The sequence below is a fragment of the Daphnia magna genome, linkage group LG10, assembly GCF_020631705.1.
Source record: "Daphnia magna isolate NIES linkage group LG10, ASM2063170v1.1, whole genome shotgun sequence".
In the NCBI taxonomy this organism is placed as follows: domain Eukaryota; kingdom Metazoa; phylum Arthropoda; class Branchiopoda; order Diplostraca; family Daphniidae; genus Daphnia; species Daphnia magna.
The window spans coordinates 7,007,858-7,025,771 of record NC_059191.1 but is presented as its reverse complement, the minus strand read 5'-3'; the positions used below and the strand labels follow the sequence as shown (position 1 = coordinate 7,025,771).

The 17,914-nt window shown below is 39.4% G+C and overlaps 4 protein-coding genes and 1 long non-coding RNA gene across 17 annotated transcripts; 3 read left to right on the top strand and 2 right to left on the bottom strand.

Annotated features, from left to right (window-relative positions):
- Window positions 1-3,558: 3,558 nt before the first annotated feature.
- LOC116932008 (multiple inositol polyphosphate phosphatase 1) lies at window positions 3,559-5,875 on the top strand. Its single transcript, XM_032939694.2, has 8 exons — window positions 3,559-3,895; window positions 3,957-4,267; window positions 4,338-4,463; window positions 4,533-4,683; window positions 4,763-4,863; window positions 4,945-5,054; window positions 5,126-5,202; window positions 5,269-5,875. Exons 1-8 carry the CDS (start codon window positions 3,700-3,702, stop codon window positions 5,553-5,555), a joined length of 1,359 nt encoding a protein of 452 aa, XP_032795585.1. The 5' UTR covers window positions 3,559-3,699; the 3' UTR covers window positions 5,556-5,875.
- Window positions 5,876-6,461: 586 nt separating this feature from the next.
- On the top strand, window positions 6,462-8,555 carry LOC116932007 (multiple inositol polyphosphate phosphatase 1). The gene is made up of 8 exons (XM_032939693.2): window positions 6,462-6,825; window positions 6,895-7,205; window positions 7,279-7,404; window positions 7,466-7,616; window positions 7,691-7,791; window positions 7,870-7,979; window positions 8,045-8,118; window positions 8,184-8,555. The coding sequence occupies exons 1-8, from the start codon at window positions 6,594-6,596 to the stop codon at window positions 8,468-8,470; spliced, it is 1,392 nt and encodes a 463-aa protein (XP_032795584.2). The 5' UTR covers window positions 6,462-6,593; the 3' UTR covers window positions 8,471-8,555.
- On the bottom strand, window positions 8,441-10,474 carry LOC116932009 (cysteine protease ATG4B). Of its 3 annotated transcripts, none has more exons than XM_032939695.2 (9): window positions 10,211-10,474; window positions 9,984-10,148; window positions 9,736-9,922; window positions 9,585-9,664; window positions 9,393-9,514; window positions 9,255-9,333; window positions 9,056-9,195; window positions 8,826-8,988; window positions 8,441-8,768 (listed from the first exon to the last, which is right to left on the bottom strand). In XM_032939695.2, exons 1-9 carry the CDS (start codon window positions 10,401-10,403, stop codon window positions 8,725-8,727), a joined length of 1,173 nt encoding a protein of 390 aa, XP_032795586.1. In that variant the 5' UTR covers window positions 10,404-10,474; the 3' UTR covers window positions 8,441-8,724. The 3 variants fall into 3 exon arrangements, with proteins under 3 accessions (XP_032795586.1, XP_032795587.1, XP_045035775.1); XM_032939696.2 differs by having other exon boundaries at window positions 8,441-8,765; XM_045179840.1 differs by having other exon boundaries at window positions 9,393-9,511.
- A 469-nt stretch (window positions 10,475-10,943) lies between these two features.
- On the top strand, window positions 10,944-13,906 carry LOC116932005. Of its 11 annotated transcripts, none has more exons than XR_006651935.1 (9): window positions 10,946-11,155; window positions 11,230-11,678; window positions 11,736-11,868; window positions 12,004-12,400; window positions 12,470-12,652; window positions 12,732-12,855; window positions 12,913-12,992; window positions 13,092-13,286; window positions 13,349-13,905. It is a non-coding gene; the product is annotated as an uncharacterized LOC116932005 (long non-coding RNA). The 11 variants fall into 11 exon arrangements; XR_006651943.1 differs by having other exon boundaries at window positions 11,230-11,868; window positions 12,004-12,205; window positions 12,291-12,400; XR_006651936.1 differs by having other exon boundaries at window positions 11,230-11,349; window positions 11,429-11,868; window positions 13,349-13,904.
- Window positions 13,907-13,928: 22 nt separating this feature from the next.
- Window positions 13,929-16,106, bottom strand: LOC116932006. The gene is made up of 3 exons (XM_045179841.1): window positions 14,634-16,106; window positions 14,435-14,572; window positions 13,929-14,373 (listed from the first exon to the last, which is right to left on the bottom strand). The coding sequence occupies exon 1, from the start codon at window positions 15,804-15,806 to the stop codon at window positions 14,853-14,855; it is 954 nt and encodes a 317-aa protein (XP_045035776.1). The 5' UTR covers window positions 15,807-16,106; the 3' UTR covers window positions 13,929-14,373; window positions 14,435-14,572; window positions 14,634-14,852.
- Window positions 16,107-17,914: the final 1,808 nt, after the last annotated feature.

The window sequence follows — 17,914 nt, the reverse complement described above, 5'->3', positions numbered from 1 at the left end:
TTTTCGCTTAAATCAGCGTTTTGCTTGAAATAACACCACCAGCGAAGCGACCAAAAACACCACAGCAAAGAAAACAGAACATCCGGCAAGCTGAGCACGTGGCGGTTTTAGGAGCGTCAAACACTACACAAGAATAAGGGGGGAAACCAGCGATTGCGCAGCATCTATACAAATATATGCACGACTTCTTTCTTTCTTTTCTTGGATATTTTTCTATCCCATTTTCCTATTTTTCTTTGTCTCTTTGTCCAGGATCTACGTGGGTGTCGACCACCAATCCAAACCAATACCGATTCCGGAAGACGAAAAATAGGTATTCCGTCATGCTCTTATGCTTTTTGTCTTCTTTCAACGTTGTGTTTAATGACGTCAACAAAACGATACAAATTTAGCACACCAAACATAGCAATGCATCATATCTGATTACCTTATGTGACAGTCAATTGGTAGTGTGACTTAATGCCGGGCATATTGCACTATGAATGACTCGGCGATGGATCGACTGATAGCAGGTAAATTTTGAAGAAGGAAAAATTCAAAACGACCCCAATGTATTCTAAATATAACTAACAACTGCTTCATCGAACGTATTAACGGATAACGATCGTTTGGCGTATATATACTAACAGCCTCCGTCTAGATGATTTGCTGTTCAATAACGCGGAAGACTAATCTATATAAGCGAAAGGAAAGCCGTCATGTTTCAGCCAGTATTTGCCCGGATCCTGACATAGAAGAATAATATTTGCCACGTGCCACATATTTATTTAATTTCGTTTGTTTTTTTTCCCGAAATTCGGAGGCAATCTCTTGGCACTTTAGTGTCGACGTGAAGAAGAATGAAATGGTTTGTAGATTTATGACCGAAAAGAAAATACGATTTATCTGTAAAAACCAGCAACAAAGTCCCAAGTCTAATTCAATTGAGCTCGTACAAATGTAAGCCTTTAGTTGATCATCCATTTCTCTTCCCCCTAATGTTATCCATGACGGATGGGATTATGTAGCCAGTGATGTACGATACGGTCGCTGGCATTGGGGGCTTCATCCATCAGTTTGAAGAGGGGTAGCTATGTAGAAATCCGTCTCACTTGCCAGTCCGCCTCCGCAAGTGTGGATGCACCCCCCCCACCAGAACCTTTAGAATGCATCAAGGGCTCTTGTTGTTTGAATTTTTCGTTGAAAATTTATTCCGTCATCGACCGTCATGAAAGATCTTCCACACCGGGGTTTCCCCCGCATTGTCCTTACGATGCAGCGAGTAACCACTTTGAAGATTCAAATTTGTTTTTAAACAGCGGTTTTCTCACACCGACGTGCAATGTGAAGTCCGCCTTCCAACCACTTCATCCATTATTTGATTGATTTCCCTTTCACAAAGGACGGAATTGCTCTATTCCGGTGTACGAGACGTTCTGCGCGGCACAGATAGTCGCTACGTCCTCGGGGATCGATCAGCCTAACATCCATTGACTGGATGCGTCCATTCATAAACTTATTCAAAGAGACGTAGTTTTTTTGCTTCCATTTTCTTCCGGTCGGAATTGACGATGAAATATCGCCGTTCTCATTCAATTTGCCGTAAAAAATATGGATATGGTATGGAAATAGCAGCGATAAAATAAAATAAAGAAGGATGACCTTTAAGACGTATTTAACCGATTGACTGAATCTGGATCCACACAGACACCATACTATATACGGAAAAGTAAGTGGAATAAAAAAATGTAAAGAATTTCTCGTTGATGGCCTTTCATATCAAAATGCGTACAACACATAAGCGAAGATGAGAACATCCATCCAGAACATTCATTCCGATATAGCACCCATGCATTACGAAATAACGCAATTTTTTACGTAAACGCCCGCACTGCTCAAGCTTGTCCTTCACGCAGTTCTTTCACTCTTTCATTCATGAATGATGGCGCCGCGTCCGTATAGTCAACTCGATATGACTCCCGGTTTTCCATGTCCATTACCGTTCACGGATGATGGCTACTACTGGACGGCCATTCATTCATTCATGGGAATGGAATTCTTTGGCGTATAAAGCATTCACTCACTATCAAGCAATCATTCATACATGATAAACGCGTGGGAGGAGCATTTTTCGTGTTACTCGCTAGGACGTTCTTTACTGTATACGTCACGCCCTACTGTCATGCCCTCGATTCATGACTCCGGTATATCATCGATCAAATGAAATCAGTCCACCTTCCATCCATGTAATGTTTGACCGCATCATTTATCTCTAATTTTGAATAATTCTGAAAGAGTAAATCAATTGGCAACGCCCTAATAACTTGGTCTCTGCGACATTTACATACGTAGGTTGATATACTCCAATAATTAAATTAATTTTTTTTTATGTTTTACCAAAGAGATTTAAGTTTACGTAAGATAAATGAGTTTAAAACGGCAATGTTGATTGAGTTTAATTATTATAATTAAGTTATCATAACTAATAAACTACAATCATTCAATTGAGTTTACCACTAAACTTTGAATTTCAAAGGGCTTTAGCGAATGGTTGTGATCAGGCCTTCTCAATTCCTCACTCTACCGACGAGCTCTTTTTTTTTTTTCTCAAGTGCTTTGGTTGAAGTGGAACACTATCGCCCAATTGCTCCATGACGTCAAGAGCGGCGATAAGAATATTGGAAGTCAACTCCCACGCATTTGACCGTGTTTAATAGCTGGCTGCTGCCAGCTTCACTTAACGTACCTTCTTCAACTACTTTGCTGACGAAAACCTTGGTGGTACCAGCAGCAACCAAGACCAGCACGTTTTGGGACATTAAACAGCCGGCCATGGTTTGCATCAACTATTGTCCGTGGAACATACTCCGTGATTATCGAAGCGAAACTACAGATACATTGGGCAACTCTGCTGTAATCTAGGGCAACTTATTTATGTGATGGCTGCTGCGGGAATGCCTGATCGTACGCAAGTTTCGTAACGGCTCGTATTCGAAATTCGATCTTACTTTTTATCTTTTCCCCTTTTGTTTGTGACTAATTATTTAACAAGCAAAAAGGCGTTCAAGGAAAGAAGAATATTCAGGATAATGAAAAAATCAAAAGTTACAATGGGACATTAGTATAACCGCTAATGCACATTTCATTCTGTTTTCGATTTCATTAGAGAATTTGCGGATCTAGTAATCAGGGTTCCAACTAGAGTTATAGGAGCAACTTTGCCAGCATACTGTAGCCTACCACAAATGAGAGTTTACACAGATTTGCCGAATACCGATACAGTCCGGTAATAAGCATCAGACTGGTTTCGGTTGCTTAGCCAAACTTCCTTTGAGTCACTGCCATTTTGTTGCAACTATCGGATTTTTACATAAAGAGTTGTAAAGCCTTTACAAGTTTTTGCCTATTAAGTTTTTTTCAAATTTTTATATGTAATCATATTTTGTGTTGCGGATTCTGGTGACTGCGGTGAGTGATAGTGGCGAGCGGAAGCAAATTATTTTGATAGCTGCGGTTGTAGTAGTGTAACTGCAGTGCTCGTATAGCTAGCACTACCTAGCGACGACATATCACGACAAACTAGAATTTCGAGCAGAATTCTTAACGAAGATCGAGGTCGTGTTGTCTGTGGTGTGTAAGCCTTGTAAGCTATAAGTTTGAATTAAAGTTGAAACGCCATTTGCTTGTTGGAGGAAAGGCAGAGAGCACGTATGAGGGAGAATGCAGACAACTTACTTTTTGTGTATAACATTAATTGTTTGTTGCATTACGTTCGTGCTGTCTGATGTGAACTCAATCCGCAATGCCGAACCCTCCTTGTGCTACGATAACGTTGACAGTCCTTACATCCTATTTTCTACAAAAACAGGTTACCGTGTGAATCAAAACAAAGATGACGAAGAAGTAAAAGTTAAAGGTACTTAAGTTAATTGATTATTTCATAAGCATTCAGATGAGCATAATGGTTGCATTTCTAGGTTGTGTTGCCAAGCAATTATGGCTAATGTCTCGACATGGTACACGGAATACCGGTACAAAAGACATGATAAAAATGAAAGAAAAACTTCCACTCATTTTCAAAGACATCAAGTTGAATCATAAAGAAGGAAGAGGAAGCCTTTGTGAAGATGATATCAATAATCTTGAAGACTGGGAGTTTATTGCCAATGTTACTGAAGATAAATTTCTGGTCAGGGAAGGTTTCCTTGAACTGAAAGGTCTTGGACGTCGTTTCCAGAAAAGATTTCCAACTCTTTTGTCGAAACCATATGTCAATGAATCATACGAGGTAATTCAATATTTACACTTGTTGCATTAGCTCAGTTTTCAGGGTTTTATTTTGACATAATGCTACACAGTTTCAGTTTACTGACTCTGAAAGGACTGATGTCAGTGCCCAAGCATTTGCAAAAGGAATGTTTGGAAAAAAAGATTCTTCCAATGTGTACATGAAGAAATCACCCAAACCTGATAACCTTCTAAGGGTAACATTTTCTTTTATGTATAGTTTTTTTTGTACACAATAAATCAGTGAACAATATTTGTTTTTTTAGTTTTACAGAACATGTGACAAATGGTTAAAGGAAGTTGATGAGAATCCTGATGCAACCATTGAAAAGAAATTGTTTGAAAAAACTCCTGAATTCTTGTCCATGATAAAATCCGTCTCCGATCGCTTGGGCTTTACGTCTTTACGTACTCTAGGTTTGACATCAAACTTGTAACATCTACTCATATGTATGTATTCATAGGTTTACCAAACACATTGTTTTGTACAATGCAGGTGACATTGACTTGATGTACTCGATGTGCTCGTTCGACAAAGCTTGGCGACCAAAAGATCTCTCAGCTTGGTGTGCTGTGTTTAACGAAAACGACCTCCAGGTAAGCCAAAAATGTTTGCTGCCCCACCTTTTATTGTCCAACCGTTTGAGATTTAGGAATTAAAAACATAGTTGGAATTAGATATTGGAATATCGTGAGGATCTCGAGTATTTCTATGAAGATGGTTATGGTTATTCCATTAACTATGAGCAAGCTTGTACGCCTTTAAAACATATCATCGAGAATTTCGGGTTAGGAAAACAATTTAAGGGTAAAACAATAACACCTTTTTATAATTCGGTTTTCTTTGTCTATCTTCCAGACAAACAGTACAAGAGTCTGAGGTTTCTAGACCAAAAGGGTTCTTTTATTTTACCCATTCTGGAACTATATTGAAAGGTAATTTTTCTACAAAAATATAAAGAGAAAAGCCACACAACTTTACATTGAACACTGAATGTTTAGTTCTTGCCCGGATGGGACTTTTCGAAGACGCAGTTCGCCCTACTCATCTCAACCGGCTTGACATCCATAAGAGAGCATGGCGAACTTCACTAATAGATTCATTTGCATCTAACATTGCGTTTGCACTCTTTAAATGCTCCGACGACTACCGCGTCACTGCCTACTTCCAAGAACGACCTGTTCGACTGCCAGGGTGTTCTCATGAGCTGTGTCACTTCCGGGAATTCGTAAACCAGTATGGATCATTAGCAGAGAAGTGTAATGTTGAAGACATTTGTCGCATATGATTACTTTTTTCCTGCCTATCTAATGCATCTCGCCTATGTAATCAGACTCCCTGACTATATGCTACGTGAGTCATAACCCTATATGTGCAAAATGCATGCAATCCCAACCTTGAGGGCACAGCGTTTAACCATAAAATATGAAGATACTTTTCTGCGTGAACTATTTTCGTAATACTGATTTTAAACATCTAGGTAAAATCCGCTCCCCCCTCCCCAAATTTGCCTAATTTCCTAAGAGAAACAAAAAAATTTCCAAAATATACACTGCTTCTTTTCAATACTTGTGAGTGCATCAAATTGAATAAAAAAATTGTACGGAATTGTAATTGTAAAGAAAATATTTTGGTTTGAATTAAACAGCAATATTAGGATGTCGCAACTGTGTGGGAATTTCCTGACATTTTCCCGATATGCATTCTATTGGAAAAGTTCTATTTTGTTGCATTTGTGCTGTTGTTTGGAGGGGCTTCATGTCGTCACGTTAGGCGTCCTTAAGCGCTAACGAAATTATGGTAAGATTTATTCGCCAAGTACGTTTGTCAGCATATATTTATATTTCTATTGTACATATTACTCTGGATTTATTTGTTCAATCAACTTTCTGTGAAATCTTGCAACGTAAAAGGCTCAGCTTGAAATTGTGTCGTTGGTCTTAAAAATACTTTTAATGACGCGGTTTTAAAATCCCATGGTATAAAATTTTTCCCGGACCATGCAACGGAACCATTCGGGTTCCCGACCATCTCAAATTGCCAAAATTAATTAATTTGAAAGCTCATGGCTATCGGAAACCTTGTCCCTTGAGTATCGAGTTGTTTTTATTATAAAAGTTGCAATATGTTGTCCTTAGCGTCAGTCCATATTGACACGATAGGTGGCGCTGGCGTCGCTAGCTAAGAATAGGACGTAAATCAAAATCTCATATAGCCCGAGCCCGTGGACCGTGGTGAGCATGTTAATGTTGATATTGACGTGCAACAAGTGGTTGAACTAATCTGTTCTTCAACAAAACGTGCCTTGATTGCAGGCTTATTGAGGATGTCAAAATTGTTTAATCTCGTTCTATTAACTTTGTTCTTGATTTTATTTGTACAAGCCGGAAAACATTCAAAGAAATCGCATGAAAAAGGTAAAAGTAAAACACTGATTAACAAAAAGCAAAACCAAGCGGATTGCTACGACGACATTGATAGCCCTTACGTCTTCTTCGGCACCAAGACATCGTACAGATGGAATAGAAACAAAAATGATGATGAAGTAACACCACCTGGTAAAAAACCTATTCATCATATTAATGACAGTTAAAGTAACAAACTTAAATATGTCATGCTTGATATAGGCTGTGTGGCTCAGCAATTTTGGTTACTTGCAAGACATGGTTCACGTAATCCTACTACAAAGGATATGATAAAACTTAAGTCTGTACTTCCACTAATTCAAAGAGAGATAGTTTCAAATTATAAGGCTGGAAGAGGATCCTTATGCAAAGATGACATTAAAAACCTTGAAAAATGGAAATTTCATGCTGATGTTGATGATGGTGAGCTACTTGTGAAAGAGGGATTTAAAGAACTAAAAGGCATTGGTGATAGATTTCAACATAGATTCCGTTCACTACTCACAAGACCTTTTGTGAATTCATCATACATAGTAAATCTAAAAATAATGTTTGATGACTTTTACTTTGATTTTTAACTCAGATTTTCTACTTAACTTTTAACAGTTTCAGCATACAGACACAGAGCGAACAAATGCCAGTGCAAGGGCATTTGCCAAAGGAATGTTTGGAAAGAAAAACATTGGTGATGTTTTTTTCCAGAAATCATCAACTCCAGATACCCTGTTGAGGGTAAACTTTGTTTTTCACAATTTTTATACAACTATCATGTCATTTGTGTTTTCAAAAATAGTTTGATGAAGTATGTGATAAGTGGAAAAAAAAAGTCCATGCAAACTCAGATGCTCTAATTGAAAGAACCCTTTTTGAAGAATCCGACGATTTTTTGTCAATGCTCCAGTCCGTCACCCATCGTCTGGGTTTCTTTTCTACACTTAACTTCAGTAAAACGTGTTATAACATCAACTAATCCGTTTTACAGATTTACTTATAAACATGTCGAACAATTACTATTTAGGTGATATTAATCTGATGTACAATATGTGCTTGTTCAATAAGGCCTGGCACCCAAAGAAGCTCTCGCCCTGGTGCGCGGTTTTCAGCAAAGACGATCTAAAGGTACAATGCTGATTGATAGTAAAACATCTAAAAAAAAAAAATCTGTAATTATTAATCAGTATTCATCACATCAACCAGATACTTGAATATCGCGAAGATTTAGAATTCTACTATGAGAACGGTTATGGTTTTCCGGTAAATTACGAGCAAGCCTGCGTGCCATTAAAGGATGTCCATGACAGTTTCAGGTATTAACACTTAAAATAAGGTTGATTATCATATGTTACGACCATTGGGTTTCCCTACATTTAAGGCGAGTTGTGGACAATATCTCGCCTAATCCCAAAGGAAAATTTTACTTCACGCACACTGGGACGGTTCTCAAAGGTGACATAACATTTTCTTGTGTTGAAATAAATTTCTTATGTGTGTTTTGTTGTTCTATAATCCAGTGATGGCGCGGTTTGGATTATTTAAAGATGCCATTCCAGTGAAACATTCAAACCGAGAGCTAATGAAGCACCGCGAGTGGCGTACTTCTCTGATAAGTTCATTTGGCACTCATTTGGCGCTGGTGCTATTCAACTGTACAGATGGTCATTACGTCACGGCGTACGTACAAGAACGCCCTATTAAGCTGCCTGGGTGCACGAATGAACTATGTAAATTTTCAGACTTTACGGCGCAATATGAACTATTCGCAACCTCGTGTGATGTTGAAGGAACGTGCCGTATCTAATTTATTCCTACTTCGTCCCAACCAAGAACGATATCTGTTTATGAATAGGTCTAAACATAGCCATACATGTAGCTTTGAATTTTCATATTTGGTTGTCTGCCTTTGATGCAACAGTTCCGGTATAGTGCCCCAAAAATCTTCTATTGAGTTTTTAACGTTTTTAGTCAAGAATCCGGCAAACAAAGTTGTTTAAAATCCGTTTTTTTTTTTTTTTTTTAAATCTTTGTCGATATTATTGAACAAAATTACAGAAGTCAACCCAAAATTTCGAAGTCTTCCTCCGAATCTGCGCTATCTGCTGAGAAATAAAAAATTATCAACTTCTAATCAAATACAGGAAGAATTCAAAATGTACCAAGAGCAATGGCTTCATCCGCTAAGTCCATGCTGGATGGATGCCACTCGGCCTGCCGTTGGGTGCATACTTCGAATAGGTTTTGCTTCTTCCCCGCCTCAGTCATGATCTTAAATTGTTGAAGCAGGTTCTTCCATTCAGAATGCGTCGTGCACGAAAAACACTGAAACCCAGGAAAGCGCAATACAAAAAACAATCTTATGATAAACTCAGTATCATTTGGTTTTTACCACCGCTAACGAGGGATCCATCGAGTGAAAAGAGATCCGCGCACTCGTCGTAGGATGATAAGAGGAATCCTCGAATTCTTCGTCATCAAATTCAATTGCATTTTGGGTAAGATGAGGGTCCAGAAAAACGACATCATCTCCTGTCAAGCGAAAGCATAAAAATTTATCTGCTACGCTCATTTTCACGATTGGTACGTACCAACGTAGCCTATGAAATAAAGCGCCTGACTTGGCTTTCCTCCGATCATTCCAATCGATTGGGGCATTTGGAGACAAGCCTATCCATTTTAAGAGAAGTCATTCTGTTTCTGTTTTTGTGCTACATTTACGACAATACCTTCAGACTGTCTATGTAAATTGGATTGATGCTCAGCAAGCCCAGTCGTAGCGGGACCACAAGTAAAAGAGGATTCCACATAGTTGTCTCAGCATCTGGGTTCTTAGTATGACACAACTCTTCTATGGAAGAAAAAGAAAATGCCAATTATCTGTGAAATCATTGTATTTAGATATGCTACTGTTGTCCAACCTATTTCTTCAATCACCACAGCATTATCCATGGCAACATGGATTTTCAGTGATGACCATTCATCATAAGCAGACAATTTCCTAAAAAGTTGTGAATGCACACCAGCAATACAAACACTGGTTACTGGTCATATTTCAGTAATAATACTTACTTCAAAACCTGTGCAACAGTGTTTGGGCCAAACCATTGCCCTATTTCTTTTCCTTCACTGACTCCCATTTGAGCTAATTGGTGAATAGAGTACACTGCAGTTTTTTTATCTTCAAAAAGCCTTAAAATTTTCTTGTATGTTTCAGCTTTGTTTTGGTCATTTTTTAATGGCCAGAATGGGCCTCTTCCTAAAAAAAGTACACATACACCATGTTGCACAATAACACTTGCTGACTAATTTAATTTTACCTAAATGCTGCTTCACCAGTGCCTGTGCTACCACCATCTGACCACAACGAAGCATGCAACCCCATCCACGATCAGTGGTCATACCGCTATCTCCAATTGCAGTAAAATTTCTTCTATATGTTAACAACAATCTGGATTTTATATCTGTATGAAGTTCATCCAACTCTAAGTGAGGAAAAAAGAGGTAATCTGGTAAAGTTCATTCTCTAGTCCTAATAAAAACTCACTAGTTCTTGTGTCGTATTTTTGACCGAGTATCCATACAGGGTCGTCATTAACTTCGAATCCCTGGCGATCGAGAATGATGCCACTCTCATATGTAACGAAAGCTTCACAGGCTTCAAGCATTTTTTGTGTGTTCTCAAGCAAAGATTTAAAAAAGAGGAGAAAAAAACTAATTGCTATTTGTACACATTGCATTCGAAGTACAGAAGGAAGGTTGACAACAACTGTTAGATCTCGTTATGCCCGAACCAAGCTGTTTTGTCAACAACAGAATGCCATCTAGCGGCTTAAGTTGTACTAATCAAGAAAGTGGCATCTACCGATAAATATGTGAATGTGATGACAATGCAAAAGGGTGCGGATAAAAGTTCCCTTTTTTAAGTTTTGGGTTTCCGCTAAAAAATTGCATCACAGAATTCCTTTCCCACCATCAAAATTGGTTATTATTGGATATTGGATGATGCGATGACTATCATGTTCATCTCATGGCGTTTTGTTTTGATCAGAGTCATAGAGGGAAGGTTTTTTTTTCCATGATTGCTGTTAAATTCTGAATCGAAGCCATATGCTTTTGGCTAGATCTAGAATTTAGTCAAAAATGAAAAAGTGGGAAGGCCCTTCTCATTTTTGTCAAAATCGGAATCGTGGGAAATTAAAATTATTATGGACCTAATTTCCCTTTACTTTTTTATCGATTGCGTTGTTTGAAACAACTTGTTTCCAACAGACAAGCAGACGAATTTTTGACAGTAGATTTATCAAAGATTCGAGACGTGTTAACTGTTAAGGAGCTAATGAATGTTCAGTGCGTTCCGTTTTAAACATTCTTTTGTCTACCCGTTAATACGCTGAAATTTTCCATTTTTTCGTACCAATTTGAGGGACATTCTTTTTTACGACACTCACGATTGTTTGAAGGTTTATTTTCCCTAGACGTCATTTGAATGGTACAGTACAGTATATTTGCATGTTATTTCTTTCAGTTTTTATTTTCTGTCAGACAATGTTTTCCTATTTTTAGGTGCAGCTCCTATCCGCAGCTCTACAGTGTGAAAAAATAGACAGCGGAAAAAATCTGCTCATCATGCTGATCCGCACAATGCAGGCTTCATTTAAGCAATCTTGGAATGACCTATCAACAGTAATTTTTGTTTACATTTGGTTTTCACATGCAAATCTATAACAAATGTTTATACTATCTAAACTGTTATTGAACATAGGACTACACAGTCACAGTATTAAAAGAATCTTCCCTTAAGGAAGAAAATTTCCTGAACTATTCATTATTAACTGTTCATGAAAAATCGCGATTTTGGTCAAATCCGACTTTTGGCTTAAAACACGTCATTTTAAACCCAAATTTGTTAAGAATCACGAAAATCTTACTCGTTTTGTTATGGGATTACTATTTTCGGAGATAATGGCTACTTCCGCTTACTTCCGGAAATTTTTCTTGACAACCTGCAAAAAGTAAAAAATTAGCTGTATTATTATAACAGTTTCAAATACTTTTCTTGCATGCGTTAGGATGTGCAGCTCTCATTCTGTGTTTTTTTTCGCTATCAACACTTCAACAGTACAGGCTGACCCTTCGAGCAACTACAGTTTTATCTATAAATGTTTTAGCGCCTCGTCTTGCAACCAGTAGTTGATATTCCAGGTTTTTATGTTTAAAATTGTAATTATTGGAAGTTCAATCAATCAATTATTATTATTTGGAATTAGTAAAGTTCAAGTACTAAAAAGCAAGAATTGTACTGATTTCAAAGTAAAATCTATTTTCTTTGGGTTTCAGGAGGAAAAACTAGATGGCGTCGATGTGCGTTTTCGATAAATGTTACGAGTGGCAAGTTAAATGAGTGTTTGTTAAGTTTCTACCCTGTCTAGTGTTTCAAATGATTTTTGTTCAAATTTTAGCAGTGTGTTATCTGTTCAGTATTGCTATCGTTGGTGGTGCCTTAAGGACTGAAGTAAATTGTTACTAGATGGCAATGCAGGTTCTCTAAAAAATGACTAAAGACATCTAGTGGACTAATTTTCAATTACCCTGAATTTTTTTCCCCCATTATTGCGATACCATAGAAGTGTGTGATTCCGAACAAAACGTGATCAGTGTCTGTCATTTCTATTACTTTTTTGCGTTCCGAAGGATAATTCAACTATAATTTTATGATAGGTTATTCACCATTTAGGTAATCCATTGTGATATGTGTGTTGGAAGGGGAAAACTAACTAAAATGATTGTTTGTTTTTTGTAACAGTTAGATTTGTTAACAGCTAAACAAGCTACTGAACCATATAATTGTGAGCCCTCTTGCTTCACTTTCGATCATGCTATGCACACTGAGAGAATTCACATTCTACCCACAGCTGTCCTATTAGCATGATTCTTTTTTACTATACAGTTCATGGAAATAAAAGTGCAAAAGATGCTGACAATAGAGGTAGATCTACAACACAAATTGTGTAGACTAGAATGCCATCACCTAATTATATTATTACCTATTGGCTCATGGGTTACAGTATGGTGATGTGTGTTATCTGACATGTGCAGAATATTCATCTCTGTGGTTTGATCATCACCTTATGCATCTCATCCCACTAAGCAAGCTAGCATGCATTGGCTTAATCACCATTATCCTATTTGGTATTTTAAGTTTCTCTATTGTGTAGTGCCCTATTGTGATGTGATTTTCTGTGATAGAACTGCAGCTCTCATCTTCCTTCTCTGCAAAATTGCCATCTCAACAATTTATTCAGTTTTGACCCAATTAGATCACAAGCGTAAGTTTAATTGTTTTTTCAGCTTTGGTTATATTGGATACATTTCGTTCCTCATCTAAAAAGGCTTCTTTTCGCCTTCGCCTCATTTCATTCATTTAGAACTACCCTATTTTCCTCTTCACACCGGTACAAAACCCACCATCAGAACTACGGCCTTGTCTTCTTCCTTCGCCTTCGCCTCATCGCTGTCTTCCTCTACGCTTTCGCCTTTGGGTCATCGCTGTCTTCGTCTACGCCTTCTTCTTTGCGTCATCGCTGTCTTCGTATCGTCCGCCGTCCTCGATCCAGCAATTAGTAAGTTCCATTCAGTATTGCTTCATGACATTTAAAATGCTAATATCTTTGTTTTTTATTAGAAGAACACCATGGCTTAGCAACACAAAAAAGATAGCCAAAAAGCATGCAGTTCAGCAGACAGCCCACGACGATGGAGGAAGTTCACCGTGGATCGTCGCCCTGGTATTGTTTTGTTTTGGATTGTATTGTATAAGTTAACCCGTTGGCTGCCACCCCGTTTGCGTCCCATTTTTTTTTAGCTTGTAGGGACCGGGCGCTGTTCTGCCCCATGCATGGGGGGAACAGTCGCCGCGCCTAAAGGCTTTGTGCCTTTAGGCGCCGTAGGCAATACACCAGTAGGGACTCTCTTCGTCGGTGCGGTGATAGATTCCTGGGGTGTGTATTCCCGGAATGGTTTCTATCATCGTACCAACCCGGACTTGTCTTCGGACAAGTCCCACTTTGTTCACGATCCTTCTGACGTGATGCGTAGCAACTGTAGTTACAGCATCCTACGGGTTGCGTGGCCTGGCAGCCAACGGGTTAACTTAGTGTAAATGTATGTTTATTTGTGTATGTAATTACGTGTATGTAAAGTGTTATGTAAAATAGTGGTGGAATTGATGGGTGGAGGTGGGACAATAGAAAAAAATTCTTATATAATTTTTCTTGTTTTGTATTTCATTTTATAATATAGTTTTTTCTCGTTATACAGTTATATTTGATGACATATACACAACTTTTTCTAAATTTCGACCCGTCGAAAAAGGAAAGTTAACACCCTTTTCACATACCAACAGACATTTCTTTTTTGTCTTAAAAAAAAACTCAAAGAATCTTTAAACAGTAGCTCACAAAGAATTTTTATAGATTCTCATTGTTCAGTGACCTTTACAATGTGACAAAATCAACTACTTGGTAAGGAACAACGACGGGACCAAAATAATCTTGAACTTCTCTTGGTTTTTTGCGTGTGAGCTAGTAATTTACCAATGCAAAAATGATATTGATAATCTTTTATTACACTGACAACTGACATTGATGCCATTCCTTTTTATCACAGGATGATTCACAGCATATCAGGTACATCCCAAAGATGAAAGACCTGAAAGTACAATTACAAAACTTAAAAGTCAATGATAAATTATGACATCACCTAATGGCACCTGTATGAATTTAGGAGATTTATATTGTGTAAAAGATTTTAAAGAACTACTTTCTTTTGTAGCACTTTTACTACCAAAATGGGTGTATTTGCCTAACGGAGATGAAAAACGTGCTGGTGAAGCCAAGCCATACTCCTCCTTTAAATAATTAAGAATGTGTGGTATAATGATTCTTTGACAATAATTTTTGACATAATACCTTTCACAACTTAGCATGGATTTTATTCAAAAAATCCATGTCCAAGCACACGAAATTGGTAGTGGAATTTCAAGAAAGGAGACGTCAGTTTCGAGCTACCATCCTCAGGTCCGACGCCACGCGAAATGGTTGGTTGGTTGGTTGGTTGAGTTGGTTTTTTAACTGGCGAACATCAGGCTGTGTGGCCTATTCTCGCCAGGATCTTGACAGGAGGTTCTCTTATTCTTTGCTGCTCCGGTTCAGCAGACCTGTTTTCTTGAAGAAGAATAGGACTGCTCTCCGGGTTTCTTTGGTTTGGAATTTTAGGAGGGTGGACAAAGATATTTCTTCTCGGGTTTTCTTGTTTACTCTTTTGTACATTTCTTTTCTTTCTTCTCCGTAGCGTGGGCACTCCATCAGTGTATGTTCGGTGGTTTCGTACTTCTTACACGTGTCGCAAAGGCCCGTCGGGTGAAGATTTTCCTTAAATAGCTTGTAATTAAGGTTGAGTTTGTCAAGGCGAATTCTGGAGAGAGACAATTGTTCTGCTCTCGATTCCCCAAAGAAAGCTGGGCGGAAAAGCGCAGTTGGGGAGTGTTTTATGTAGAACTTGCCGGCGGAGGTTTTCGGCGATGACCACTGCCTCTGCCACGTTTTCTTGGCGTGCTCTTCTAACCTGCTTTTTTGAGTATCTACCGATGGTCTGATGCTCATGATTGCTGGTAATCCAGCTGCCATTTTTGCTGCCCGGTCCGCCTCGTCGTTGCCTCTAATGCCGGAGTGGCCTTTGATCCATGCAAATTCTAAGTGACTCCCTCTATCATTTACTTCTCTCCATATGTTTTGTATGCATCTTGCGGTTGTGGATGTCTGGCTCACTGTGATTGATGTTATTTTTCCTAAGGCCGGTCTTGAGTCAGACATTATTACGGCCATATCTGTGACGTTTTGCTCCACCCACTTCGTTGCCATAAGAATGGCTGTCAATTCTCCCTCCTCCGTTGACTCTATATTTCCGAGTGGAAAGAGTTCTCTTACTCCCATCTCTGGGACCACGAAAGCCGCTCCGCAGCTTCCGTCGCGTCTTCTTGCTGCATCAGTGAAGATGAGGGTATGTTTGCCCCACCTTTCTTTGATAAAAACATTTGCCTCTGCTGAAATAGCGGGAGCTATAACGATCCCGGGTGCTGTCATCCGCCATGGGGGCTTTGAATGGATGTGGAATTTGTCGGTTGTTTTTAGATCGATCCCTGCTGCCTCGATGAAACGGGAGGCTCTTTCGATGAAACAGGATTCTTGATTCCATTCTCTCTTGAACGCCGGCTTGTCTATCTCTCTGATCAGTGGAAAGCCGGTTTGTGAGCTGATTCTCACCAGATACTTTGCTGCAATGCGAGATTTCTTCTTATGCTGAGTGCCATCTCACCTCCTTCCATTAATAGAGTCTCGTTGGCGGTTGATCTTGGAAGGCTTAGACACACTCTTATTGCCTTAGCTTGGATGGAGTCCAGGTTTGATTTCGCTGTTGTGGATGCCGACTCGTACACCTCTGCCCCATAGTCTATTTTCGCGCGGATGAGGCCGTAATATACGCGCATAAGTTGGCTTGGATGAGCCCCCCATGTAGTTCCGCTCAGCATTCTCAGAATGTTAATTGATTTGTTGCAGCTTGACTCTACTTCTTTTATGTGTTGCTTCCAATTTGATTTTCTGTCAAAATTTACTCCGAGAATTTTTGTATCATTTAGGACGACCACTTCGGCTCCTCCAATTTTCACCACCATCTTTTTCGGCACTCTTCTTTGGGAGAAGACTACTGCTGTAGTTTTGCTGGGTGACACTTTGAAACCCCACTTGGCATACCATTTTAAGGCCCTACTTGCGTCGGCTTCAATTTCTTTTTGGAGGATCGAGAGATTTTTGTTTTGGCCCCAGATTATCTTATCGTCGGCGTACATACCCGAGTAGCTGTGGCGAATACATTTTGGGAGATCATTCACCATGATGACAAAGAGAAGGGGGCTTATTACACTCCCCTGCGGTGTGCCGTTTCTTAAGAATCGCTTCTCCGATCTGCCGCTTCCGACTTTTACTTCGAACGATCTATCCGTTAGGAATTCGCGGATCCAACCTAGAGTTCTGCCTGTGATGCCCAGCTGATGAAGTTTGAAAATAAGTCCTTTTATCCAGATGAGGTCATAGGCTTTTTCTAGGTCCAGGGTTATCGCTAGCACGTACTGCCCACTCGATGTGGCCTCTTGAATGCTGTGCTCCATTCGTATGAGGTTGTCGATGGTGCCCCTTTTGCTTCTGAAACCACTTTGTTCTTCCGCCAGGAGTTTATTTTGTTCTAGGTACCAGGACATTCTACTGTGCACCATTCTTTCCATCAGCTTGCATACACAAGATGTCAGGGCTATCGGTCTGTAGGAAGAAGGTTCTGTAGGTGATTTTCCTGGTTTAGCAATCGGGACCACTGTCGAGTGCTTCCATTCAGGCGGGAGAGATGACTCTTCCCAGGATTTGTTTATTAGTTTCAAAAGTGTCGATTTTGCTGTTGCTGATAGGTGGCGGATCATGGGGACTGTGATTTTGTCATCTCCTGGAGTTGAAACTTTCGCGGACTCCAGAGCCTCCTCTAACTCTTGTGGAGAGAAGAGGTCGTTGAGGTCAGAGTGAGTTTGGCTCTCCCCTTCTATCTTGCTTTTGTTCTGTTTTTCAAAGATCTCTCTTTTTTCCAGAAACTCTTTTGGGAGGTTTGAATCACTGCTTACTTTCTCGTAGACATCGGCAAACATGTTGGCTTTTTGCTCCTCATTCGATATAACATCGCCGTTTTCTCTCACTAGGACGGATGGAGCGCCGGATCTTCTTTTGGACATCATGTTTATTTTGGTCCATAATTCTCTAGAGGTAGTGGATTTTGTTATCTGCGAACAGTACTCTTTCCAGTATTCTGCCTTTGCTGTCTTGATGGCTATTGTGCATGCCGCTCTCTCCTCTTTGTAGGTGGAGTAGTCGTCCGGATTTCTTGTGCGTCGCACTTTGTTCATTGCTTTCCGTTTGGCTTTAGTTGCCTCCTGGCACTTATCGTTCCACCATGGGACCCCTTGTTTGCTGTGTATTGACTTGCAACTCGGAGATGATCTTTCTGCCCACGACAAGATGGCCTTCGTTAGCTTATTGTTTAGTTCGCTCACGTTTTCTGATCCAGTTGCTATCTCTTCTTCACTTAAGATGGTGAAATTGTCCCAGTTTATTTTCTTTATATTCCACCTCTCCTTTGCTTGGTTTGGTGGTGC

Coding starts and splice junctions, on each gene's coding strand:
- LOC116932008 (XM_032939694.2), top strand. CDS start 3,700: ATGCAGACAACTTACTTTTTGTGTATAACATTAATTGTTTGTTGCATT. Junction 4,268..4,337: donor ATGTCAATGAATCATACGAG/GTAATTCAATAT, acceptor AATGCTACACAG/TTTCAGTTTACTGACTCTGA. Junction 4,864..4,944: donor TTAACGAAAACGACCTCCAG/GTAAGCCAAAAA, acceptor AGTTGGAATTAG/ATATTGGAATATCGTGAGGA.
- LOC116932007 (XM_032939693.2), top strand. CDS start 6,594: ATGTCAAAATTGTTTAATCTCGTTCTATTAACTTTGTTCTTGATTTTA. Junction 7,405..7,465: donor CTCCAGATACCCTGTTGAGG/GTAAACTTTGTT, acceptor TTTCAAAAATAG/TTTGATGAAGTATGTGATAA. Junction 7,617..7,690: donor CTTTTCTACACTTAACTTCA/GTAAAACGTGTT, acceptor ATTACTATTTAG/GTGATATTAATCTGATGTAC.
- LOC116932009 (XM_032939695.2), bottom strand. CDS start 10,403: ATGCAATGTGTACAAATAGCAATTAGTTTTTTTCTCCTCTTTTTTAAA. Junction 9,665..9,735: donor ACTGTTGCACAGGTTTTGAA/GTAAGTATTATT, acceptor ACAACTTTTTAG/GAAATTGTCTGCTTATGATG. Junction 9,515..9,584: donor TGTGGTGATTGAAGAAATAG/GTTGGACAACAG, acceptor TTTCTTCCATAG/AAGAGTTGTGTCATACTAAG.
- LOC116932006 (XM_045179841.1), bottom strand. CDS start 15,806: ATGACAGCACCCGGGATCGTTATAGCTCCCGCTATTTCAGCAGAGGCA.